This window comes from Taurulus bubalis (assembly GCF_910589615.1).
Source record: "Taurulus bubalis genome assembly, chromosome: 15".
Lineage (NCBI taxonomy): Eukaryota > Metazoa > Chordata > Actinopteri > Perciformes > Cottidae > Taurulus > Taurulus bubalis.
In genome coordinates, this window is record NC_136603.1 from 5,801,485 (window position 1) to 5,828,959 (window position 27,475).

Genomic DNA, 27,475 nt, shown 5'->3' on the forward strand with positions numbered 1-27,475 from the left:
AAGCAGAAAACAAAAACAAAACCTCTGAATTATAAGTGGATTGAAAATCTCCGTTACTGCGTGATGAGCATGGTCAACAGGACGAACATCAGAAGACGAGAGTCTGAATGTTTCACACGGAATACTGTGAATCTGAAACGATAAATAAACATGCAAAGAAAGTTTTATTTTCTTCATTTATGTTACGTAATCCAATATGTTCTGTGTCTTTCAGAGATCATGAGAGGCTGTTGACGAAACTTGGCCACTACCAAAGTTATCAATACGTTAGAGTAGCCTGAACACGCCGGTTGGTGCGCAGCTCCAAACATGGCCGCCCATCGAATCAGAGCCACCACCACCAACGTCTCTCTCCCACGCTGCAAGTCCGAGGGGACGCTCATCGACCTCAGTGATGTGGTGTCGGAAGCCAGTCTCAATGATGTCAAAGGTCAGCTGATCAAACTGGAAAGTGCTAACGGGAAGTTGTAGTTTTAGTAGCAATCAAACTGGGGGATGCATCAAATAGAAGTTGATTATTTTAAATGATTGTATGATGTGTTAAATGTCTAAAACAAATGTTTAAAGAATTTCAGTCAAAGTAGTTGCATTGACTGTTTTTACTGTAGCTGGCTGGCAGGGACAAACGGGGAAAATACTCTACCTTCTGTCTTTGTTTGGGTTTGTTGAAGAGACATTGAGCCACGTCGGGTTAGAGAGGTGAAACTGGACAGTAAGTCGATTCTACTTGGTTCTATCTGTCTCTTCAAGAAACAGCAGCAGCGGATGAATTAGTGAGCAGACTTTCAGTTTCTCCCCCCCCTGAAACAGATTAAGCTCATGTCTGTGCTCTACTTAGTTGAAGCATCTGGTAGTGACAGTCCATCGCTGCGTGGGATAGCCTGTGCTTTTAAAAGATGCATAATGTTGACGTCCTTGCAAGCGGGTGCAGTTCTTTTGTTCTTCTTCTTATAACTGTTTTGCACACATAGGCCTTCGAAATATATATTAAACCCTCTTGTCCAGGATTTGAAAAGTAAAAATAGACACGGTGGTAGTATGCCGATACGTCCCTTCATCCCATGGATCAGATCCAGGGACACTAAAATAAACCAACTAAATGCAACCACACCCGCAACTCACACATTGCTACTCATATAAAACTCTTGACATTGTTTTGTTTGTTTCCAGTGCCTTCTCCCAGTGCCTTACGACTGGATGCTACTGCCTCCTTCGGCGCTGCCAGGGAAGTCGTTGCCATTAAGGACTACTGCCCATCCAGCTTTACCACCCTGAAGTTCTCCAAAGGGGACCGCCTCTATGTTCTGGACTCGTCAGGAGGAGAGTGGTGGTACGCCCACAACAACACAGAAATGGGTTACATCCCTGCAGCGTATGTGGAGCCCATCAACTTCAGAGACTCGTCCTTCAGCGACAGCGGGATGATTGACACTGTGGGAGACTCTCACGAAGAGGCAGCCAAAGAAATGGACCTTCTGGGAGAGTGGTCGGGGGTGATTCTGAAACCAACCATCCTCCAAAATGGAAATCCTTTTGCAACAACCCATACCTCTACAAACCCTTTCCTAAACAGGGGTCCTCAGAGCTCACTTGATCAGAACAGTAATGAGAAATCAGTTGACCTCCTTCTGTTTGACACGCTCACGACATCAGTGCCCAACTCCACCAGCAGCACCGCCGTCAATGGTTTTGGCATTGGTGTTTTTAACCCTCTTAGTCCCACAGTAGGGGTGGGGCAAACGTTGCGCAGGGACAACCCGTTTTTTAGGAGCAAACGGTCCTACAGTCTGTCCGAGCTGTCCATTCTGCAGGCTCAGTCTGACGCCCCTCAGGCCTCCTCTGGTTTCTTCGGGGGCCTGAAGGCACCGGCGCCAGAGCAGTTCCAGAGCAGGGAGGACTTCCGGACAGCGTGGCTCACCCACCGCAAGCTGGCCAGGTCCTGCCACGACTTGGACTCGCTGGGGCAGAACCCAGGCTGGGGTCAGACGCAGCCGGTGGAGACCAACATCGTCTGTCGGCTGGACAGCTCAGGAGGGGCCGTCCAGCTTCCGGACACCAACATCAGTATTCACATCCCCGAAGGCCACGTGGCCCCGGGGGACACCCAGCAGATCTCGATCAAAGCTCTGCTCGACCCCCCGCTAGAGCTGAACACCGACCGCTGCACCACCGTCAGCCCTGTGGTGGAGATCAAACTCAGCAACATGGAGACCAAAACCACCATAACCCTGGACATGAAAGTGTCTGTCGTGGTGAAAATGGAGAGCAGGGAGACGACAGAAGTCTTGTGTGTCAGGAGTGATTGTAAAGAGGGGCCGTACACCCCCATTCCTCAGGCGTACATGTATGGGGACACAGTCCAGGTGTGTCTGGATAACCTGGAGCCATGCATGTATGTGTGTGTTGTGGCTCAGTCCCACTCCCTATCTCCAGACTCCACAGTTTGGGAGCACGTGGTTAAAAAGATCACCTTAGGAGTGTATGGCCCTAAACATATTCACCCGTCCTTCAAGACAGTCGTGGCTATGTTTGGCCACGACTGTGCCCCAAAGACATTATTGGTGAGTGAGGTCGGCAAACAGGCACAGTCGGCTCCATCAGTCGTGCTGCAGCTTTGGGGTAAACACCAGTTTGTCCTGTCCAAACCTCAGGACCTCCGCGTTGGAGTTTACTCCAACATGGCCAACTATGAGGTAAAGGTTAGTGAGCAGGCCAAAGTGGTTCGGGGCTTCCAGGTTAAACTAGGCAAAGTCAGTAGGATTGTCTACATCATTGCGTCGCGCAACACGGATGATGTTTCTGATTTCACCTTAAGGATCCAGGTCAAAGACGACCACGATTGTATACTGGCTCAGTTTTGTGTCCAGACGCCAACACCGCCACCGAAAGCAGGCCCAAAGACATCGGTGCAAAGGCGCTTCCTGAAGAAGAAGGAAGTGGGCAAGATTGTCTTGTCTCCGCTCGCCATCGCCACCAAGTACCCTGTTTTTCAGGACCGGAGAATAAATAACCTGAAGTTTGGAAAATTAATCAAAACTGTCATTCGACAGACGAAAAACCAGTACCTGCTCGAGTACAAAAAAGGAGACTTTGTAGCTCTGTTGAGCGAGGAGAGGATCCGGCTGAAGGGTCAGCTGTGGACAAAAGAGTGGTACATTGGATATTATCAGGGCAAAATGGGATTTGTTCATGCAAAGAATGTGCTGGTGGTTGGCAAAGTTAAGCCAATTTACTTCAGCGGGCCCGACCTTTCAACTTCATTGTTACTGGAGCAGATACTGAAGCCCTGCAAATTCCTCACGTACATCTACGCCTCCGTAAGAACTATACTGATGGAGAACATCGGCAGCTGGCGAGCGTTCGCGGATGCCCTCGGATACGGCAACCTGCCCGTGACCCATTTCTGCCGCGCGGAGCTGGACAGCGAACCCGAGCGGGTCGCATCGGTGCTGGAGAAGCTGAAGGAGGACTGCAACAATGCAGAGAGCAAAGAGCGAAAGTCCTTCCAGAAAGAACTCCTGACTGTAAGTTAAAGCCTTGGCATCCTCCTCTGTTGCAGTGACTCAGCATTTTCTCCGAGTCATTGATTTGAAAAAAAAATGCAAATTCTCCTTTTCCTGTTTTACATGTTGGGTCTCAGTTGAGTCTTTTGTTTCTCATGCGTCAAATTAAATGGTCATGTGTTTCTGTCTGTATCCTCCTGGTAGGAGATTTCTCTCTCGGAGAACACCTCTTCCTTCCTCTTGTTATCTGCCCACAGCTGCTTTAGGCTTTTGGCTTTAGGCTGTGGTCCAGTCTGTTAATTCTGCTGGGAGTGCAGTCGATAACTGCTGTGTGGGCATCGGCATCTAATCAGGACCTGAGGAGCTGTGGAGTGCAAAAGAATAGTTTATAACTCAACTTTACATTGGTGTGTGTACAGTTTGCCGATCTTGTAAATCGAATCGATCGTTCAGGCTACTTTAATTTTCTATCTTTATGTGCATATGAATCAAAGCCCTCAGGGATGAAGGAAACAACTTAAAGAAACAGGCCCGTACTCTCCTTTTTAAAGTGTAAAAAATACTTTAGAGATGGGAGCACGGGCACATGTTGAGTACCACCATTATGCTCTGTGACAGAACATCTTTAAAACACAACCAGAGTGCATGTATAGATTGACAGAAGGTTCATAGTATAACATTTATTTATTTACTCTAGTGTTTTACTTTAACTCGGGATTCACCGATCAAACTTTTTCCCGTTACCCGGGCTTTAGGTATCGGTCGATATGAAGTACGGGGGCCATAGTATTACATTAATAAAGTGCATGCCTCACTGCGGGGAAGTGAACACTCCTTGGTGTGTAAAGCAACATCAAGCTTGACTTAAACCTTGTCTTTCTGACTTATTTTGTATTTTTTAATAATTAAATGATCAATCCTACAACCAGCAACTTGGTAAAAAAAGCCGTCAAAATGAACAGGAATTACAATTCAAGTGTATAAATGTTTTGTGTATATAGTATATAAACTTAGAAGTGAATTGAATAGATTGGCTCCATTGGCACAATGCCAGTATCGGCTCCATATCGGTCTCAGTGCATCCCAAGGTTTAATTAGAATATTAGACGGTTATTTTTAAAACAGTAGTTGGGGTTTTCCTCGTGGCTTTCTAACAAAAGAACAGATGTGTCTGCAGCAGATGAAGAGGCCTGTTCATGCCTTTTTTTTTCAGTATATTCAGCTTTTATTCAAAGTGGACAAAGTGCTGAGCTGTGTTAGCTGCAAGTGAACAAACCAACTCTCTCAGGCACTTTGTTGTGCATCTGCTGCCGTGGAAATGTGGGTTTTCATTGTCGCTTCACTCAGTACGGGTAGCGATTTTCATCCTGAGATGTCTGAACACACTGAACTCACTAATCAAATCCAGTCTGATTTATGTGTATGGCTTCATGCTACATAAACCTTTTCATTTTTGTATTTTATGTGTCTGTGCCAGTTTTGTTCAGCTTCCCTGCTGCCTTCATACCGGCATATTATCCTACTGAGAGTCTCTGTCAGAGGTCATGGACGAACTACTGCTGAAGTAACACAGAGCAGACACACTGCAATTTACGCAAGGTTGTAAACACTAGTTAGGAACCATTTATAGACAGAGAAGCTGCAGTATGGAAAAGAACATAATAAAAGGTGGTGACTGAAAATATGGCCTTTGAGGGAGTTCTGTACAATTCGCTTCTGAATATAGGTTTGTTTTTCTGTTTCTTCTGTCAGGATTACACCTAAACTACTGGTTACTGCGGGGACAAAGCACGCAGCGATCCAGCAAATTTGAGATTGCGAGGACTCTTTGTTTAACCGACACAAATATGCTGTTTGTTCCACGCGCAAACATCAGATGTTTGTTTTTGCGTCCTCTGAAAAGTGGATTTCGTTGCTTGTGTGGGCCTGCGAGTAAAGCGGAGCGAATCGAAAGACTGTCAGATGAAATCCTCATCCTCCTCTCCTCTCGCACATTCTCTATGACACAGAAGAACATCTCCTATGATTTGCCTGTGTGTCGGTTGACACGGACGGAAGTCTATTTTTAGAATAAAAGAAAGCCAAATCAAAAGCACTGCGGCCGCTTTCCTTTGTGCTCAAATGTCTGAATCCATTGTGGTCGGCTTTGATTGTCGGTAGAGAAAAGGGGTCATCAGCAGTAGATGTACTCACAGACAGTGTATTTGTTAACATAGATTTTTTATTTCCATCGGTTCTGCATTCTCCTTCTCCGGCTGGTCAGTGTCGCCCATATATTAGTGTGGAACGATAGACATTAGCTTGTTAAATACATCAAAAGATGTGTCCGATAAGCCAGAGAGAGACATGTGAGGTGAGCTGTTGGGGCTCTGCAGCTTTTGGAGGTTGCTTTTTGATGAAACCCAGACTTTGTACTTTTAGCTTCAGGCGATTATTAATTCTGTTTGCAAATGATGATTACTGGTTCACATGAATAACATGCACAGACAGATAAGTAACGAGCAGCCGGCAGTAACAAGCCCGAGGTCTCAGGGGGAATTTCAGCAGTACAGCTTGAGATGTGTCATCATGTGTCTCTGAGCCGACTGCCTGATGGCTGTAAGAAATAAGTTACTCTAACACAGTATATCAACAACAGTTACATCTATTGATGTCATGCAAATTCACACATTTTTAGGATTTTGGAAGGTTGGACTAATATTTTGTCCATATGTGTATATCAAGTGTGTGTATCGAATCTGATCGGTCCAGTCTTGTCTGATCAAATTGAATATAGCGCTCAGATTGCGCAACGTTCTTACGCGAGTGCTTTGATTGACAAGCAGATTCATCGATTCTTGAAACAGCAGCCTTTACTTGTTGCTATTTAACTTTTCTGAGGCCACCGTCTGGATCTTTGTGTTTTCTAGAGGATCTTCTCCATGATTTTCTTTGAATCTTGTTGGAGACGGAACTTGAGTTGTAATAAGCGTGTGCAGAAGAATTCAGAACAGTGACACATGGACTGAAGCAGGCTGATTGTCTTCATTCATTCAGGATGCTGACAGGTGATAACGTCTCTGTGAAAGAAGCCACCGCAACACATGAATCAGCGTGGACTCGAATCCGACGCGAGTCTCGCTGTGTGGTTGTTGTCAGCGGGCGATGGAACGGGTCCAGGTCGTGTCTGTTGGATCTCAGCCCTGCAGATGTTTCCTGCCTCATTGTTTGGAAACTAAACAGAAGCTCCAGTTGTGGACCGGCGGGCGCCTGCAGTCAGTACGACTTCCCGTAATCCTCCTTGACCCAGACCCCCTCTGCACAAATGTCCACGTTGCAGCTAACTGTCCCGCTGACAGTTGTCCTCTGTTGGATCACGATAAGGATTTCCGTGTCAGCCTACGGCCGCACTACGCGTGGGCATTTTACCCGATTCATTTGATTGATTAACACTCTAATTAATTCAGGTGCATTTCACTAAAGCAGTAGTTTTGTCGCGTCACTTTCCACTTTTAAACATCCGAGCTGAACACAGAACTGAGTTTGTTGAGATGCTTCTGCAGCGAGATCTACAAATGCCACATTTGGCCTCTCTTTGTGAATTCAAATCACTGCTGCAAGAAGCCTCTGCTATGCTTCTCCAGGCTGCACTTAAGTGAGTGTATATGGGTGTTTGAAAAAATATATATACTCATCCGGATTGGGAGCGTAATGTACATGTCGTGTTGAGCAAACCACAATGTCAAGGAAACAGCAGTGCAAACAAACACTCCATCTGTGAATGTTGGTGTGAAAGAATTGTGTGAGCATTATGAATAGAAAGCCGTGTTTCCGTTCACATATTTGTATGCACATATTGAAGTTTTGCATCAGAGAAGCTGCATGAAATGATCTTCCCCAATTGCCCACTTGAGTTTCTCTTTTTCTTTTCTTTCAAGAGTTAATGCGATAAACGGATTACTGACGTCGTAGCAAACACATAACTCACTGACTGATTTTGAATTCGTTGTAAGGATAGTCCCTCGAGATGCAGCGCCTCATTTTTGTGGGCGTCCCGCAGACACAAATGCTAAATTACAGAGAAAAAACAGCATTACATAACATAACTCACACTACAAAGACACAGATACAGACATCTCTCTCCCTCCCACACCCTCAGACCTCCGTTCCCACTGAAGTCGTCCTGGACCACAACCACAACACCAGGAATAACTACGTAGAAATAACCAAACATTCTCACTGGTGGTTTCGTCTTTTTACGAGGGTCGTAAAGAGGCATCAGTATTATTTTGAGACTGTTTCATAGCCAGTTAGAAGTTTATTCTAGTGACGGTTCTTGAGGTATTCGAAGGACAGGCAGACAGAGATCCTTGCTCATAGCTTGATTTGGGTGACCTCTGGTGACCTTAAAGACGCTACCTTGCATAATTGCAGCTTAAGTCTCATTACGTTATTGATTTTGATTGGTTTGATTATTCATTTTTATGGATTTAGACCGCTTTGGTTGTTTTTGGACGAAATCTTAAACATAATTGTGTTAGAAATTCAATACGTAGTTTCATTCTGGCATTTGCGCTCGGTTCAGATTTTGCAGCACACAAAGGGAGTAAGTTGTTTTATGTTGTAGGTCGCCCATTATTCTTCGCTGCCTTTCACGCCGCGGACACCTTTGAAGAAGAGATGCTTAATTCATCTTCCCAGATTAATGACTGCAGCTGTGAGAAATATTTCTAACGGATCAAATGCCTCTTTGTAATGTGAAAGCTGTCGAACTCAACTTATCGCCCATCTCTGCAGTCCCCCGCAACTCCAGGGAGCCTCGCAGTGTCTTAACTCATGGTTTGGGTTTTACAGCCTCCAGCTTCACGGTTCTGATTCACTCTCCGTGTCTCTGCAGCACGCGGGTCATCGTGAGTTGTTTTCAAATGTGCTGTATGGACATAAATTACATTTTGACTTTTTGACATTGACTTTGTCTCATCAGAGAAAAAGCTGTAAAAAAAAATCTCCACTGTACAATACCAGCAGCAAACAGCACACAGACAGTTAGAGACCAGCTGGTGAACATATCGGAGCATCTAGCAGCTGAAGGTGTTGATAGAAACCAAAACAGAGACCGGAGGGTGAAAATTGGACACAAACACCACACCTTATGATTCATGGTGCTCTGTGACTGCTGGATGTGGGATTAAGCAACAAGTTCAACACATCAACTGAAGAGCTGATGATATGCATGATGTGCTATTGCAGGTTTAAATAAAGATTTAATACAATAGACACAAGATGGCTGTTATATTAAGGCAACAAAAAGTGACGCGATCAACATAACGGTTAAACGTCTCTCGATCGCTTTAAAGATTTCTTAGAAAACTAGGAGTGTAATGACTTGGAGAGGTCAGAGATAAGAATTCAGAGCAGTTGACACATAGCGCCGGTGCTCCTCAGTGTTTCCTCATTTCTTTACAGAATACATTTCATTTTGTCCCTTTTTTTATTTGTTCAATTTTTATTAGTGTTATCTTTATTGTATTCTCTTTTTCTGGCGATGTTTGTTTGTGTGTATTATTGGACCTGCATAATATATATATATATATATATATATATATATATATATATATATATATATATATACTGTATATATATTGTGATACAGCCTTGTGAAATGAGGGTTCACTGGACAGACTGCTTAGGTCCTCAGTCCCTCTTTCTGTCAGCGGATATCTTTCTGGATTTACACCAAAAGTCATCCACCCCACATCTCTCTTCCTCCGCCTGCGCTCGTCCTGCTGAAAGACTTTTCCTCTCGACTTTTCCTGAGTGACATTTCCCGACAGCTACTTGATGAGAGAACATGAATGTCGAACCTCATTTCATGGCAGTCCCTCCAAGTTGTGGATCGGCGAACCGACTCACTACTGAGGCTGAAAACTGACAGCGACAGGAATACATCAGATATCTTTCTCTTCCTCCTGCCCTTCATTGTGTATTTTCCTTGTGTTCTCACTGTTGTTAATAGACCAAAATGTGCACAGTTTTCACTTATTGAATTCTTTCTGTCTCACATGACGAGCATATAACTGACTGTGAGCTTCTCTCTTGCTACTCTCACTTCCTCCAGAGCTTCTGCTAGTGAAGAAGGAGCGTTACCAGGGAAAACCCCCCTCCTCCTTCATCCTGCTCTTCCTCCTCTGGTTGCCGACAGACAGCGAACCGGCATGCCGATTTAATAAGAACCTGCAGCATAGAGACCACAGAGGTGGATCCTTTGTTGTGGCTTGGTGCTAAAAGAGGATTTTCATTTCAAAGCTCTGCAGCCGAGCGTCTGACCCTCCTGAATTATTTGCAGTGAGATCAGTGTGGCAGGTATAGAGCCTGGGAATGATAATAACATCCTATCCCTGGAGGAGGACTCTGGAAACTGGAGCAGCAACCAGGCCCACCGTGTGCGATTGGCTCTCTGCCTTGCCATTCTCGTACACACATCTAGATTTAGTTTTTTCCACCATCTCCAGCCTCCTTCCTCTGTTCCTCCCTGTCCTCTCCTTCCCTGACTGGGTGTGGCAGGCGGCTGCTTTTGGAGTAATTAACTGAACAACAGATCACTCGTTCTCTGGAGGTTAAGGCCTTATTTGAGCTGCTTCGGAGCAAGTTTATGAAGAATAAAAATAGTTTACTTGTGAGTGAAATGCCCAAACCAGCACTCACAGTCTTTAATATCTCCCAGCATCCCCAGGTTTGGGATCTGAGGTTGAGGTTGTGTTCGCCAAAAAAGGTAAAATGACGAGAACACAGGTTTGAGATTGCAAAAAAAATGGAATTGCAAAGCCACAGTGCGGCTAAGATGGAGTGGAGAGGCTGTAAATGGGAAACGTGGAGGAAGTCAGATGGAAAATGAAGATGGGATAGAAAAATAATAAAGAGGAGATTGAAGTGGAGAGATTTGAGTGTCAGTTTTGTAGCTGAGAGGAAAATCTGAAGCAGGAGGACAGAAGAAACAAATCATTTATCAGAAAAGCTCACTGTGGGTGACACCAAGGGTTTAGTTTAGCTGTTTACTTCTGTTGTGAAAGCAGGGAGGGACTGTGTGTGTGTGTGTGTGTGTGTGTGTGTGTGTGTGTGTGTGTTTGTTTTGGTATGCAGCTACAGACATGATTGAAGCGCCCGCTTGGTTTCTACCGTCAACGTTATCTCTGAAAATATGTCTGCAGGAATTTCCTTCTCATTTTGACAAGCAGATGATTTATGCAGCGTGGGGGAGGGCTCATCCAATCAGAGGTCTGCAGGGCTTCAGACCTCTGATTGGATGAGCTTGTGAAACAAACTCAGTGCCATAACTTGTCCACATAGAGGAGCTGACATTTAAAAACGCAGCTCAGCATTTAATTCCTCCGGTGTCTCGGTGTATTGTTTGAGTCGCTGTAGCGCTGGTGCACCCGACTCCGTCTACTGCAGTGCAATTATTAGTTTAAAATCAGGCTGGAGACTCCCAGGGCACGACGCTCAGTGATAAATACTTAACAACACGCCATCAAAGATTTACAGCAGCCAGAATGTTTCCAACCAGTAAGACGTGCCAGAGAAAGACCAAAGTGCAGCTTCACAGAACTTCTTCTCAATGCTCTGAGCAGTGAACTGGACTCCATTATATATATATATATATATATATATATATATATATATATATATATATATATATATATATATATATATATATATATATATATATATATATATAAATGAAGTTCAACCCACACTGTGCTTTCATAAGAAGGCGTGTTAATCACAATCTCTTGCCCAAAGTGGGATCGTTCTTTCTCGACCTTGAGAATATTAGTTTCACATACTAATCTCGAGGTCCAGAGAAAACCCCCATCTGCTAATGAAGACCATGCGATGCAGTTGAGAGCCCTGCAAACCCAGCAAGAGGTCAAGTACGGACGCTGAGTTAAGATTTCATCAATGGTCCACCTTTGTTTTTAACCCTTTGAACACCTCGAGGGGATTTTGCTCAGGTTAGTGTCTCCAGAAGGAGACACATGACAGGGCATTCACATTGATTTATAGTGGATCCTGCAGCGCTGGATTGTTATTGCGTTCCTATTGTCGCTCCACCGCTTGCTTTTCTTGTCATGTGGCGTCTGACCCTTTTGGCTTCTGGCCGTCGGTTTAGGCAGCATTTGTTTAGAAATGCATCCCAAGAAAAGCCACGCTGCATTATATGCTCGCAGTTCCTGTTCGCTTGTAACCATGGAAACACACATCTGGAATACTTTTGACACTGGAGAAAAAGTCCATATTCGTAGTTTTTTATGCAAGATCTGCAATAATGAAAGACATCTTCCTCATGTGATTTCTAAGTGGATTTATGAACCATGGATACTCTGGATCCCCGAGGGTTGATTAACTTGTGTTATTGTCACTTAAATAGTTACAACAAAGGAACATTTTGGAGGTAACGGCCATAAACTCATTAAAAATGTGCAGGACCATGTTTCTGTGATGGGGAGGGAACAGGTTTCCTAAAGATTAGCAATTCCATTGGATCTGTAGGGAAATAACAGGCTGCTAAGACTTTATGGAAGACAGGGAGTTATTGATCAAGTCCCTCTTTAATTCACAGTAGGTCTTTTTATTATGGAGAGGCTTGATACTTAAATACCTTAACGAAGTAAAAGAGGCCGACACTGGGACTTTGTCAAAACGATGGATGACTACAGACACAATCTTATTGTGTATCAAAATGTTTGATTGGCTTGTAGTGAATGAACAAAGCAGAACCGTGTTACCAAGCAGCGCTCCTGTGCAGAGACACACTTGAACCTGCAGCGAGACAGGAAGTGAGACCCTTTTATTTTGGCGGGGATTTCCTGTCGTTGTTGTCCAGCGAGGAAACAGGTGCTTGTCAAAGTGTTTATCTCCCCGACGGCGTCTTCCCCTCGACTTCCACAAACAGAAACAAACAAATGTTGTGTGATTCCAGCACAGTCGGCCACTCGGAGTTACACAAACAACACAAGTGTCTCAACTGGATTTGAGTATAATGTGATTTTGGTCGCTAAGTGATCCTGGAGAGAACAGAGGCCGGCGTCTGATTGGCCCACAGACGCTTTCTATCTCCTCTGGTCTGGTCTCAGAGTGAGAGGGGCTGCTGGAGCATGGCATCTGCATTCCTCACTCCTCACCCCCTCACTCCCTCCCTCCCTCCCTCCTCCTCCTCCCCCCTTCATATCCTGTCGTTCCACACATTCCTGCACATGGAGCTGAAGCCCAAACTGGAGCTTTAAATTCACCTTCGCTCCGTTGGGTCTGCAAGTCAAAAGCTGCGTCCCATCTGTGTGTGTGTGTGTGTGTGTGTGTGTGTGTGTGTGTGTGTGTGTGTGTGTGTACTTCTGTCTTTGTGAGGACCAGTGACTTTTAGACCTGGATAATGAGAACATATGGAAAGTTTGGTCATTATAGAAACTTTTTTTCTTTAGGAAAGTGAGGTCCTTTTTAGAAAGTGGTCCAGTTAAATATCTTTAATCTGCATTTTTTTCTTGCAGCTCATATCATCATTGTTAGTTTTGACCTTTTCCACCCTTCTAACTTCTTAGACTTATTATCATGAGTATTACTTTTAAGGGCTATGGGATGTATTATAATTGTACAGACATACATGTGTGTGCGCGTGCAAATGTGGTGCATGAATAAATACACGTGTATCCGTCGGTGCAAACTCACTTTGTATTTGCATCGGTGACATTTGTATTTGCAAATCCCCGGTGACGCGCTGCAGGTTGTGTGTGCTATCGGAGCAGACTTGAGTCTCACAAGTGTTTTCTCACACCGGCGGGCCGGGGCATAACTGATGGAGACAGGCAGGTTACCGAGGCTGATGGGAGGAGCCGGGCTCCTGTCCAGACCAGTTAGAGCCGAACAAACAGGAGCCACGTCGGCACATTGCTTCTCGCTCTGCGGGACCTGGAGATGGAGATGTTGCTGAGCTGTCTAAACTTTTGGTGCAGAGCAAGAAAGCGAGACGATTAGTGTTCATTACCGACCCCGGTGTTTCCCGAACTCCACGTTGCCTCGAGGAGATGCAGGAAAGGGCTTTCGGCTTTAATCCTGCGGTGTCCTGCTGTGCATCATTGTGTGTATCCGTATTGGTCACTAGGCGGTTTTTCCCCTCCCCTCAGTTCAGATGTGACATAAATCCTGAGTGTTGTTGTGGAAACAACATGGGGCTCTTATTTCTATTTCCACCAGAAAGCATTTGAAAAATGCACAAAGCTGAGATTTGCAGGGGGATTGGGGAGGCAGGCTGTGGAAAGTAACAGAGGATCAAGTCCGTGGAAGGAACCTGTAGATGTACATTTATTAGTCTCTATGTAGTGGTGGGTTTTAGTGAACCTTCACTGACTTCTGCTCAGTTCCCATCTTCACTAGACACCTTGTTACCAATCCAATGTCATCCTCTCTTTTACCCCGACGTCCTCTGATCCCCAGTCAGAGCTCATAACATTCCTCCAGATTCCACTTCCATCCTTTCAGGCTGTGCTTTTCTCTCTTATTTATTCAGTCTGACGTCCCCTTGTGTTTTTGTTCCCCCCTGCAGGCTCTGTTGAAGATGGACTGTCAGGGTCTCGTTGCCAGACTGGTCATGGACTTCGTCCTCCTGACCACGGCCGTGGAGGTAGCCGGGCGCTGGAGGGAGCTCGCCGAGAGGCTCGTCAAGGTCTCGCGCCAGCAGATGGACGCTTACGAGGCGCCGCACCGCGACAAGAACGGGGTGGTGGACAGTGAGGTACGTCCGCCTTTCAGGAGGTGTGATTACGCTACTTACAAAGTCGATGCAAAGACAGGAACAGATGTGAATTAAGGCCAGGTGATGCGAGAAAAACGTTGAATTTTTCAGTTTACTGCAACAAAAGCACTGCGAAATATTTGGCGAGCCGCCCCCTTTCTCGCCGGTGAATCTAGTGCGAGTAACGCAGATAAAAAGAATGATAGATACTGCTGTCAAACGTGCATGAGTAGTAAGGCAAGGGGAAAATTCAGTTTGACAGTCCAAGATCCACACGACAACATGACCATCAAGTTCATGTCAATGCATTTTTTCTTCTCAAAGCTTTTTAACAATTTGAACCGCATAGCGGGCCACGAAGAGGACAGCAGACATCAGTCTGCAGTCGGACACAATCACGTCTGTGTACCAGCAGATCACGGGATGCTTGTTCTCTCTCTCTCTCGCCTGCAGGCCATGTGGAAGCCGGCGTATGACTTCCTGGTCACGTGGGCCGCTCAGATCGGCGACAGCTACAGAGACGTGATCCAGGAGCTGCACATGGGCTTAGACAAGATGAAGAACCCCATCACCAAGCGCTGGAAGCACCTGACCGGCACGCTCATCCTCGTCAACTGCCTGGACGCCCTGCGGAGCTCCGCCTTCAGCCCCGCCGCTCAGGACGACTACGCCATCTGAACCCTCTCCTCCGTTACTCACGATGATAAACCCACCGGTGTCCTTCCCCCCTTACACCAGTTCACCTCGAAGAGTGACACAGTTAGAAATGTTGCATATCAGCTGTCCCGCTCCCTCTGAATGCCACTACTGCTGTCTGTTGTTTCGTCCCCGCGGCGCTGCCTTCAGCCCCTCGTGCCCGAGGGAACGCCGTCGGGCCGCCCCCGCGTCTCCGCCGCCGGCCAAACAACACAGCGCTGTACGGGGCTCGCAGTGTTCACACAGACTCTTTTAATAGTTCCTGTCTTGCATAGTTATGTATTTTTGTACTCTTGTTATGGCACAGCATTTTTTTTTAAAGAAAACACTATGAACCCTTTGGTTAAGAACTGTGGATTGAACGCCAAGAAAGTCACCTTTTTTCAAGAAGAGACACTTTTAGATATCGTATCCTTGTTACCGTAGCCTTGTCACGTGTCAAATCTGTTCTATTTATTTTGCCACTTTTTCTTCTCTACTTCAGGTTCTCTCTCTCTCTCTCCTGCTCAGTTCAGGGATCCAAATATGCGTCTGTCAGTCGGTATTTGACCCGGTGCCAAAAAAACTGAATAATTTATTAGTTTGAATCAAGCTCTCCAGTAACGGCAACACATATGTCGACTAATTGAATACTTTAACGGTCTAAACTGATCTGTCTCTCTGGTTCCAACTTTTTAGATGTGAGAATGTGCTGTTAATTAAATATTGAACAGTCCGTCGTACAAAACAAGTCACTAGAAAATGACGACGGGCATTCTTATCTGTTTTCTGACTAAACTGTTATTGTATCAAGCTGGGCAGTTCACCCTCAACGCCGACAACATCCAAAACAAACTCAACTCAAGGTCCACTTACTCACTTCTTCAGGTGCTTTTGGCCTCATCTCATGGTCTTCATCAGCAGATTCAGTTGTCAGTCACGCTCCGTTACATCAACATGGAGGAGAACCCAGAGACGATCTCAACCTGCCGACGAGACCAAAAGCTCCAGAACCAGTGAGAAAGTAGACGTGAGTTGAGTTTTCTTTTGCGATTAACGAATAAACTATTGATTTCTTAAAGTCAGCCTTACCTGCCATGTAACAATCAAACTGTAGCCGCTCATTTGTCAACTCTTTGTCTCCTGCCTGTGTTTCTTTTGTCCCATGAAAGTAATCGTTACCAAAGCTTGCCAAAAATGAATACAGCTCTCCACAGATGACCTTGTACAATGTTCAGACCACTGTTGTGATGACGCTGTCTGTCAAAGCGTCTGCTTTCAGTGCTGCATACTGTATAATGTGGTGAGTTGGAAAACCTTTTTGTGACTGCATACTTTTGTGGAAAAGACTAAATAAAAAAAATGTAAATATTTGTTAAATCGTACCTAATCTCTCTGAGCTGAATTTAGAATCACAAGATGTCACTCGGAACCCATCGGCTATCGGCTGATGATTTAGCTTCTCATTGATCTCTTTCAACAGATATTTGCATATGCATGTCTCTCAGCTCCAACTCCATTCTTGTGTTTCATGTTGCTAATTGAACTGCAAACAATGACCGGCACGCTGAAGAGGAAGTCTCTGTTATCCGGATATCCGCTGTCTAAACCAGAGCCCCTGAAATAGGGCTAAAATCGGCATCGTGGGCCGATAACCAATGAGTCCTGAGGATGGATGGTACCCGTTTCTGGCTGCGGTCTGTTGTGATAGTTTCCCTGTAAAAGCCCTCAGCAACCACAACGTCACTGTTAGGAGGTTTTCTTATCTGAAACGGGAGCGACAGGCTGCCATGTTGTGTGTGTGTGTGTGTGTGTGTGTTATCAGCGTTCTGTTTGTGGAAAACACCCTGACGATACACCTTCTAAAGGAAATGTGCAGTGGAGGGTAAAACGGGACGGCGCAGGAGGGAAGACGAGGCCGGCCTCGGGACGCAGACGGAGCCAGGTCAAAACAGGGAGGCGAGAAAAAACCGAAGGAGGAAGATAATGGAAAAAGAGGCTTCTGCATCAGAGAAGTCCTGATGACCTCCAGCAGCACGCCCGCTTATCTCCTTGCCGCCCTCATCATTTCTTATGTTTGAAAACTGCTGCAGCTTCAAAAATAATCTTAACATTTCAAATTGAAGCTCGGTTTACGGGTTCTATTAACCAGCGGCGGGGCTTTCCTGCTGGTAGAAATAATCCGGTTCTTGACGGCAAAAAAAAACAACAAAAGCAGACGAGCACGCCAGCGTCCTCGTGATACTTTCATGCAGAAAGTGTTGGAGGGATGAAAAAGATGTTTCAAGCTCTGTGAGTGGTTGTCTCTTACTGAAATGCACTTTGGTTGTCGCACTTAACTAGTCAGCACAGTGGTTCATCCTTTGCGATGATGTTTCACGCCGATCCAAGAAGAGACGTAACTTTGTCGATGGGAAGAAATGAACACAACCGGAGGTTTTCCTGTGTTAAAGCAGCTTTAATGTTTACATACCAGGATTCTGCATGTTAGTTCTGAGGCTGATGTAGGAATACAGCTGGATGCTGGAGGAAAAGCAACGGTCAAAGTCAAAAGTCAAAGTCAGCTTTATTATCAATTTTGTGCAATGTGCAAACATGCAGAAGATCGAAAGCATGTTTCTCTTCTGTCCAACATATAGTGAATTGTGCAATAGTAATAATAATAATAATAATAAAGTGCAAAAAAAATTTTAAAAGTAAAAAAAAACATATAACATATAGACAACATAAATTAGGAACTATTAAGACTATGAAGGACTAAACTATAAATAAATGACTGTAACTCCTTAGCAGCATTCAGACATGTGAGTCTAAAAGAGGAGAGTTAGCAGTACGCTATAGCAACAGCTCTGAGAGGCCACACCTCTACTTATTGAATCTGGAGTTACAATATGGAGACATTTTTTTGTCTTCCTCCTCTGGGGATGAATGTTTGTACAAAATGTCGTGGCAATCCGTCCAACAGTCCCCGAGAAAATGTCACGTATATCTTTGGAGAAATGAACCGTTTCCTTAGGAATATCCAACAATTGCGTGTTAGTTTCTGCTCGACGGGTTATGAATCAGAAGAATAAACCATGACTTTCTGATTGTTTTGCAGCGGTTGTGTTCTGAGGCTCATGTAAAAACATCCACACCTCACAGATCTCAGGTCAGAGGTCAGACACAGACACCGCCACACACTCCTCGTGGGTCATAAGTGATGATTGAGACACAAACAGCGGTCTCCTGGGTGAAAGTCTGGTGTTTTTATCATCGTGCATTAGTTACATGACCACACAGAGAGCTTGGCTAAAAAGGTTTTGGTGGCACTACATGCTGGACATCTTATCCGTGTCTCGACGGGATGAAGAAGAAGATATTGGGTCACCGACCATGTGACAGACACGGCGTCTCAATCAGACTCGCTCACTTCTACATAAAACAGTCTATAACCGCGAGGCCCGTCTTCTCCTCCCATTCCTCTCTGTCCTTTTCCTGCCTCTCGCTCTCGGTGCCGTCAAAGCAAGCAGACTTTAATTAAATACACAGATTAATGGAGAAGGAAAAAAGAACCAGAAGGAATGGAATTAAATACAGCAGAGTATGGGCCGACATGCTTCAAATCCCAGCCAGGAGTGCTGGTAATGAGCTCCCCCCGGGCGACGGGGCTCACAGAACAGCACACGGCTCCGTACTCGGCTCCTAAAATCCAGGGATAATCTGTACAAAGAGGGGACTCGGGGAGGATCATTCAATAATTTGACTTTTCATTGTCATGTCCAACATGTCCGGGGTGTTGCCTCCCTCAGATGTATCCTTCTGCTCATTTGGCTCAAGGCTTTAGTTTAAATATATATATTTTTAACATTTTACTTGCGAATGTCGTCAGAAACCGGGAGTGGATTATCGTTTAATCCTTATGCATACCCACAGGTTTCACTTTGTAGTCAGAATGGAAAATTGGAAATTAATAATCTCCCCTGTTTCTTTGTCCTAAAATTGCATCGGTCGCCCAACGTTCTTATGAAAGGATGAAGTGTCGATGTTTCTGGCTACAGCTCACTGAATGATAGATTTACCATTTCCGTAATGTTATTTCTAATTTTGGCCCTTTTGTGGTGACCGAGCATGAAGCAGGAAATCAAAGTTCCCCAGAAATGCCGGGAGGCCACGCAGAAGTTGCTTTTCATCTTCCTCAAACCAGAGACCCATGATGTTTATCTTCCTTCTTGTTTTTACATCAGAGGCAATAAATAAACGTTTTGCTGGAATGTAGTATTTCCCAGTCCAGGTCCTAGCAGCTTCAAGGTTGATTCAAGAGTCTTAATGGGGCCGTTTGACATTCTTCACACTGTTGGCATGCTGCGGTTCAAACTGAGAGAGAACTGTGAGCTAGCTTTGAAATGAGACAATGTACATTTGCCCAAATTTGGCAGTGTTTGCTGAAATCATGACGACAATCCTGAGCCGAGGACCGAGAGAATATACCGAGATCCCCTCATATACAGTATGTCTCTTGGAATAATTTGACGCAGCTCATTTTTTTACACATATAGTCTTTGTCACGTGAAAAAAAAAAAAAAAAAAAGCAAGAGAGCTAATTTAGAAACATATATAAGATGTGTATGAAACATATTGGCATGTTCAAAGAGTTATATCATAATATATAGTGAATATTATATATGTAATATATGTATTATCTACTATTATATGTTTAACAAGTATTAAATATATCTGCATGTTCAAAGAGTTTTAGATTTGTTGGATTATGGTATAATCCAACAAATCTATAACTCTTTGAACATATCGCAAATATGTTTAATGCACGTCTTATATATATTTCTAAATGAGTTCTCTTGCTTTTTCTCTCTCACTATTATAGATTTAGAAATGAAAATAGTAATGAATTTAAAGCCTTTTCACGGACCCTACTTTGAGGATCACTGAAATAGTTTGCACAATGTCACATGCTATAACTATGCACGTAGTTATAGCACATTTGTGCATAAAATTATAGGAAATTCTGGGGGTATTGATTCTTTATGCAGCTGGCTTTGAGCACTGGAACGTTGTCATGTTGGAAACACAAAATGTTGACAATATGCCTGAAACATCACAGCATTGTGCAGCATTATAAGAGTTTGGACTAAGGAGCACAAAGTCCACATACTTTTCACCACATATTGTACATTCAAATAAACAACAAACCCATGTTCTAATACGACAACGACAGCTTAGTAAAAACTAATTCATAAATAGCAGATTTGACAGTCCAATGTCCAGAGAGCCTTTTTATCTGAACCTTTCTACCATTTTCTCCCCAGTTGACCGTACACAAAGCGGTGAAAGAGTGAACCCCGGCCGTCTCCTGACGCGATGATTGTGGCGTTTTGTCTTTTCCATGAAGAGCGACGGCTCCTTCTGTCAACAACAGCGGCCACACGTCACTTTAACTACATCGGAGGCTGGCAAAAGCTTTTAAATCGCTGCCAGCCGAAGGGGAGCTCAGTGTAATTTAAGTCATTTTTTATCATTGTGCTGTCATTTCACGGCGGCGGCCGTCAGCAGCTCCAGCAAAAGGTCAGCGTCCAGATGAACCACTCAGGCCGAGAGCCGCGGAGACGCTTAATGGAGCCATTTTATTCTGTCTCTACAAATCTAGTCCCCTGCTCTCTTCCCGTCATCTTTTGGTGGTTGAGTTGAAGAGGTTTTGGGCGAATATCCTCATCTCAACACTCATCTCAAACTCGTTCAGGCTGTTGGGGACTGAGGAACCGATACAGTGTGGAGGCAAAGACAGAACAAACACATTTTACACTCCAAAAGGATCAATCCAGCTAATAACATTCAGACAATCCTTCACGCTGCAACACAGATGCCTCCATTCACTTCATCTGAGAGTCGACTTGTGCATGTTCATCCATCTGGCTCAAATGGCTTGTTAATGACAATGAGGGTGAGACAGCGATGCTGCAGTTCATGCTGTGAATGCTTTTCAGTGAACTCTGCTGAAGGTTTTAGCTTTTAGCACATTTACTGTTTGCACCACCCGCTTCAATTCAGTCCATTTTCTATAGCCCAAAATCACAAGTTTGCCTCGGAGGGCTTTACAATCTGTACACATGTAACATCCCTGTCCCGGGACCTCACATCAGATCAGGAAAAACTCCCCCAAAAAATTGTAAAAAACCTTTCCCAGGGGAAAAAAAAGGGAAGAAGCCTTCAGGAGAGCAACAGAGGAGGATCCCTCTCCCCGGGTGGACAGAAGCAATAGATGTCATGTGACCAGAATGAGCAACATAACAGAGTTACAGCACATTACATGAATATGACAGAAATTATTCATATAGGGAGACAACAGACACTGTTAGTGTCTAATGGTGAACATGGTGGAGTATTTGGAAGCTTAAGAGACAGACATTTCTCTCAGGAATTGGTGGAGACCAAAAACAGAGCGAAAAGATGGGTGACTACTGGACTGAGTGTGTAAGCAACTTTTTCATGTAGTGACATCCTGCTTCTCCATCCTCTGAACCCATTTGAAGTCATTCTCTCTCCACCAGACGCCCTCAGACTTTTCTCCTTTCATTCCAGATCCTGCAACTCCCATCCGCCCCACAACCCCCTCATGCCCTCGTCGACCGCTCTCCATATACCGGCCCCCAGAGCGCTGTTTCCATCAGAGATCGTCAGAGTGCATGTGCCTCATGCCTGAGCTTTCTCACAGCTGTAATCTGTATGTGACCTGTAGCTTGAAATCCTGGAATCTGAAACATGTAACCTGCCTGTTTTGGACCTCCGCCTAATCTTTTGGACTTTGCATCCTGCCTGCTCCATGGATTTGTTTGTCTGGTTTGGACTGCCTCCTGGTTTTGACCCTTGTGACTCAAGTTTAAATCATGGAACTGACTGGCTGCTTTTGTCTGCTGCTGAGTACCTCCTTTGTTCCCCGTATTCAGGGAATACCAGTGTGAATACCAGTATTCTTTGTTTACCATGAGCTGGTCAACAACCACTGATCACATTCAAGCATGCTCCCCAGAGGATGAACACTTCGTACTTTGGTTACCACCTGACTTTTGTATCAAGCGTCATCTTCACGACATCATTTCCATTTTTATAGAAGAAAATGTAATATCCAAACGGCAGATTGCTGTTTATATTTACTACTCTTCGTAATGTAAACCTTAAATGAATCCAGGATGTTTTCTCTTACAAACAAACCGTACATTTTTAGCTTCTGGAAGAAGTTATTTTCACCTTTTAAAACTGTAATCTGGGAATTGGCGATGAGAGAGATAAAATGAGACAATTTTGCTTAATTCAAATGGTGGAAGTGAGACGGGAGAAACAATCAGTACTGCAAATCTCAGGCGGAAATACCATTTTCTAATCAAGACATTTCCTCTCTGCATTTCTCCTCACTTTTTATAAATCTGTATAACCGTCTTCTATTAGCAGCAAACAAGCTAAAACTCTCTCTCTGATTGGGAGCATTAAATGCAGCTGTCGACCTCTCTGCTGGGTGATTTTAGGGAAATGCACATGAATTACCAGCAGGTGAATGAGAGCGGATCCGGCACCCTGCAGCAGGAGCTTGCATGTCTGCTGACATGAGCCGAACAAACGTCTGCTTGTTCTCCGGAGCGGCTCTCTGATGAAAAGGTGAGTGAGATCGAAACCTGGCAGGGAGGCCGACTCTCTCTGTGTGCTCAGCACCGCCAGCCCCCTCCCCAAACCGCCCGCCTGTGTGTGTGTGTGTGTGTGTGTGTGTGTGTGTGCATTGAACACACTCATGTGTGAGGGTCCGTGGGGCGATAAGCAGCACTAGCAAACAGGAGCCCGAGCAAAAGGAGAGACGTTGATGGATGGAGGTAGAGGCCACAGGCCGCTCCGTGTTTACATGACACCCAGGTGCAGCTGAAGGCCAACACGCTCAGGTGATATTATACATGTATCTGAACTCATAACAATTTTTTTGTTTTTGTTTTTTGGTTGCAGTGCTTTTATTAAATCCTTTCCGATTTGGGGAAATGTGTTAAAGTAGCGCCGTTTAAATAACTACAAGAAGACCAAACGCGCTTATGCGTGTACAAATAGTGTGTGTGTGTGTGTGTGTGTGTGTGTATACATGCACATGGACACATTCAGCCTGTCTGTCCTTCCCTCCAGTTCTCCACATTCTCTCTTGCTCAAACACGTTCGTTTCCAATCTCTACTTGCCCAACAGATGCCTTCTGACTTCCTCTCCTGTCGCCTCACTCCCCCGCCCCGCCCCGCCCCGCCCCGCCCCAGTCACCTGACCCTCCCCGCCCCAACACGCTCACCCGTTACCACTTTACTCCTCATCCCTGCGTATATTCTGTTTCCCAGAAGGAAAAGCTATTGGCCTGAACAGTCCTGAAACGTGGCATAAGGGTGAGCCCATCACATTTTGGAGAGGATTGGCCTTCTGGTTGCTCATGTTTGTTTTTGCTTGCGACCCTCACCCCCTTCTATCTATGGCTCCATGCCTTCCTCTCCGTTCTATCCTCGACCTCCTCCTCCTCCTCCTCCTTCTGTGGACTTTGTGCTTTAGTAACAAACCAAATCACTTCCACCTTTTGCCCCCGACGGACGCGAGTCATAATTACGGCTGCTTCAATTAATGCGGCGGGCATAAATTATATCCCTCTGACTGGATTTATGCTTTCTGAATGTTAAACGGCATCGCTAGTATTTAAGTCACTGACGAACAAGGCTTGACGGAGGAGCGCTGGAGGAAATACACAGAGCATTGATTAGCTGCATGTTCTGCAGACAGAGTCTGAGACCAGGGGTTTTGATCAGGATTGGTTGTTGAGCGCTCTTTGGAGGTGAAACTGTACATTTCCTGCCTTCAGAGCGCCAGGATGATGCAAAGAATACATCACATTTTACTGGCGACTGGGGTCCAACAGATGCCGCCCCGTCCTCCCCTCCTATTTCTCTCTTCAACAAAAAGGTTGTTTGTCTCCTAGGAAACCTCGGCGGTTTGAAACCCACTTGATTTCAGGGAGGATAGGTTTGCCAGAGATAAGGACGTTTCATCAGTGTTACACTGGAGACCAGCTTAAGAAAACTCTGCCTTTTATCAACAGAGAGCAACAGAACTGAACGTTTCACCATCAATCTTGATTTCTTGCATCAAACTTACTCCCACGATCTCAGCGTGGCATTAGAGTTTAGAGATTCCACAAACAGTTGATTTAAGTCTTGAGTCTATTACATTTTTTTGTATTTTCCTTCAGTCCGAGTAGCAGCCGGGCTCATTCTGCGCTAAAGTAACAAGCATAATCTAATATTACAGAATCTCAGACTCAGAGAGAGAGTTTCTTCATGGTGTTTTCTTAAAAACATGAACTAATGTCTTGCTGGGTGCGAACTTTCATGGGATTCAGACGATTAATCTGTTGATGCGTCTCCTCTGCAGGCTCTTTTTAATGTACACCAACACACAGAGGGAGGTTTTCCATTTGTAATGCTTGCCAGCTTTAACACGGAGACCCATAGCAAAGGTTTTATGGTAAAAACAGCACGACTGAACATCAATAAGCAGTATTTTTCTTTCCATTTGCAGCTGAAGCGAAGCTCTAACTCAGCACATCGCTGCTTCTCTTCCTTCAGTTGGTCCTGAGCGTTGTTCTGGGCGCTCCCATCCACTTCAGGGTTGTTTTTCCAATCATCAGATAATAGATCACCTTTGGATCACACCCCCTCGCTCACTCTCTGTCTCGCCCACATCCTCCTCTTCCTCCATCTCAGTCATCACGGTCCATTTCAGGAGTCGGTAAACATGCAGCGCCGCGTTCAACAGGCACAAACAAAACTGTTTTTATTAATTTGAGCTGCTGGAGGAGGAGGCGGAGCGACCGCCGCGCCAACAAAACACTCTGCGCCGAGTGAAAAAAAAAAAAACCCGGTGTCATGGCAACCTCGGGAGCACAGCATGCAAATCTCCACGGCAACCTTTGTGTGTTTGTGTGTATGTGTGTGTGTGAGTGAGAGAGAGAGAGAAAAGAGAGCGGTAATGACTGAGAGACATCAAGACAAATGACTGTCAGAAGTGCAACAAACAGAGAATATGTTTTGAAATCAGTCGTCTCACTCTTCATCTCTCTGACTGCAGCTTGCAGGAGATGAATAATGTGAGAGCTGAGGGGCAACAAAGGAAAACAACAACAACAACAACAACAACAGCAGTTTCCTCTCTCAAAGGCGTCGTGCCACTTCGTTGTTTTCCTCATCTGCTCCAGTTTTATAAGATGCTTCTTAAAGGATCAGTTCAGCCAAATTATAAATCTGCAACGAGAACGATTTGCATCTCAGTTAAATGTCAGCGTGGTTTCTGGGAGTCAGGTGGTTGATGCTTCCTTCTCCATACTGAAATATCTCAGCAACTATTGAAGGAATTGTCATGACATTTTGTCCAGACACTAGTGGTCTCGAGACCAGAAACACAAAAGAGAAATGAGAAAACAAATAATTATACATTCTGGGTGAATTGCCCCATGAATTAGTAGCAAAGCCTGATATATCTTCTTCCTCTTTGTCATAGAAATCCATTGTTGTCCATTAAAAACACATCAAAGAGTTGCACCGGGTGATATATTACATCATTACCATGAATACACTCACTGGAGTCGTTTAATCACCAAAAGGGGATTAATCCACCACTAATAATAGTCCTTAAAAAATGCACTTTTTCTTCCTCTTTGATTAAAAACTGTGAAACAGCTGTTTCAGGAGTCAAAGTATTGAGAGACAGACAAACACATTGCTGGTTTTGGTCTTTATCGACAATAAGAATTTGTCCTTTTTTAAAGTATTTTCGTGCTCATAACACGCATCTTACTTGTTCTTCTTTGTGTTTAAAGGCTAAGATGAATGCTTTACCAAATAAATGTAAATTCACAAGTTCTCCTAGTTAGCAGACTGTTCCTCCAGACTCCCGGAGACACTGCTGTGACCTGCAGCTATTAATTCTTCAATCAGTTTCTCATTTGCATCCGACAGACGGTGTTAATGAACGGAGCTCCCTGCTGAGCGCACGCGGCTGCCCACCGAGTCTCCATCTCTGCAAACAATCACCGACGACTTTGACCTGGTTCTGCAGAGACACGACTCCCTGCCGTTGGGGCTGTGTTTCTAAACGGGACGTTTCTCCTCACAGAGGCGATGCATTCCTGTTCAGAGGTCAACAGGCCAAACAGCAGCGCGTAGCCTTCGCCTTCGCCTTCGCCTTCGCCTTCCCCAGCTGAACATTCTTTCCCAATACATTTGTGAATTGGGTTTGGCGATCAAAAGCATGTAGCTCACATTAAATTAAAGATAATATCAGTGCTTTTACCACCTGGGTTTTTATCTCCCTTATTGTTTGAAAAAACATTTTGATTGCCAACTTAATTGCTGAGATCTGGGACATTACTGCAGACAACAGGCGCACTGACTTCCCCTCTACTGCCACCATGAGGTCGACCTCTGTGGTTCTTGTGAAATAGCAGGCCGCTCTCAGACAGCGCAAACAGACAGCAATTTTGTTGATGACATGAATTGGGATCTTTTTCACAAATTCATGAATGAGTAAGTCTAAATATTGCAAATACCCCACATAGTCTGTGTTGTGGTATAAAGGAGCTGCATGAGGGGAGGTGGATGGGTGGAAGAAAAGAAGAAGGTATTGACAAGATGGTTTGTGCCACTTGTGAAACAGGAAGTCAATATTGATTTATTTGTCATGTGACTATCGTACTGAAGTAACAGCCCTTCTATAGTTGTTTTAACTCAAATTGAACCGAAGTGAGTTGTTTCCTGTAAAGACAAAAGTAGACTGTGTACATGTAACAAGCGGAAATTGACACGTGTTTCTAGACTTTTGGAGGAAAACGTAGCAAAAGAAAAGAACCGTTGTATGATGACACATTGGGAATAGTAGATTGTTTTTCCTCCTCAGAGATCAGATTCGTCTCCAGCATTGCATCCACATTCAATATGACGTGCCTGGTAGCTGCTTCTTTGCAAACATACAGAAAAACAACACTCCCCCTTCATCAAAAGCACTTCAGTTGAGATGTGAACCATGAAAGAAGAATTCCGGCCATCTTTCCATCCCTTTGATACTGTCACACCACTCTCTCTTTTTATCTGAAGGGCTTCTAGTCCGGATGCTTTCATTAGCGAACCAGTCCTGCCAGCTATCCATTACACCCCAACACAGGCTGTTGGAGGCGCATGTGATATGCAGAGCGATGCTTTTATCTCGCTAAAGCCGGCTGAAGGAGCCATTAAGACGACGCTCAGTGGTCTATTAGGTAACACAGGACCTGCAGCACACCTGCAGCAGCCATCATCCTGCTCCATCAGAAACCTCCTGCAGGCGGTTCAGAGACACGTCATTCAGCTGAGGATGGAAGTAATGTGATGATTCTCATATGCAGGCAAAGACTTTTGCCAAGAATATATCATTTTCTCTGCAGCCATGTTTTATGTTAAAGCCACAATCTGAATTAAAACAATTTAAAAAATGCAATGCAGC

At 44.7% G+C, this 27,475-nt stretch overlaps 1 protein-coding gene across 1 annotated transcript; it reads left to right on the forward strand.

The window, feature by feature from the left end:
- Nucleotides 1–309: 309 nt before the first annotated feature.
- Nucleotides 310–14,943, forward strand: LOC306748285 (SH3 domain-binding protein 4; the record flags this gene model as incomplete). The annotated part of the gene is made up of 4 exons (XM_079231440.1): nt 310–430; nt 1,171–3,524; nt 14,077–14,265; nt 14,719–14,943. 4 exons carry the CDS (start codon nt 310–312, stop codon nt 14,941–14,943), a joined length of 2,889 nt encoding a protein of 962 aa, XP_079087566.1.
- Between the last annotated feature and the right edge of the window lie 12,532 nt (nt 14,944–27,475).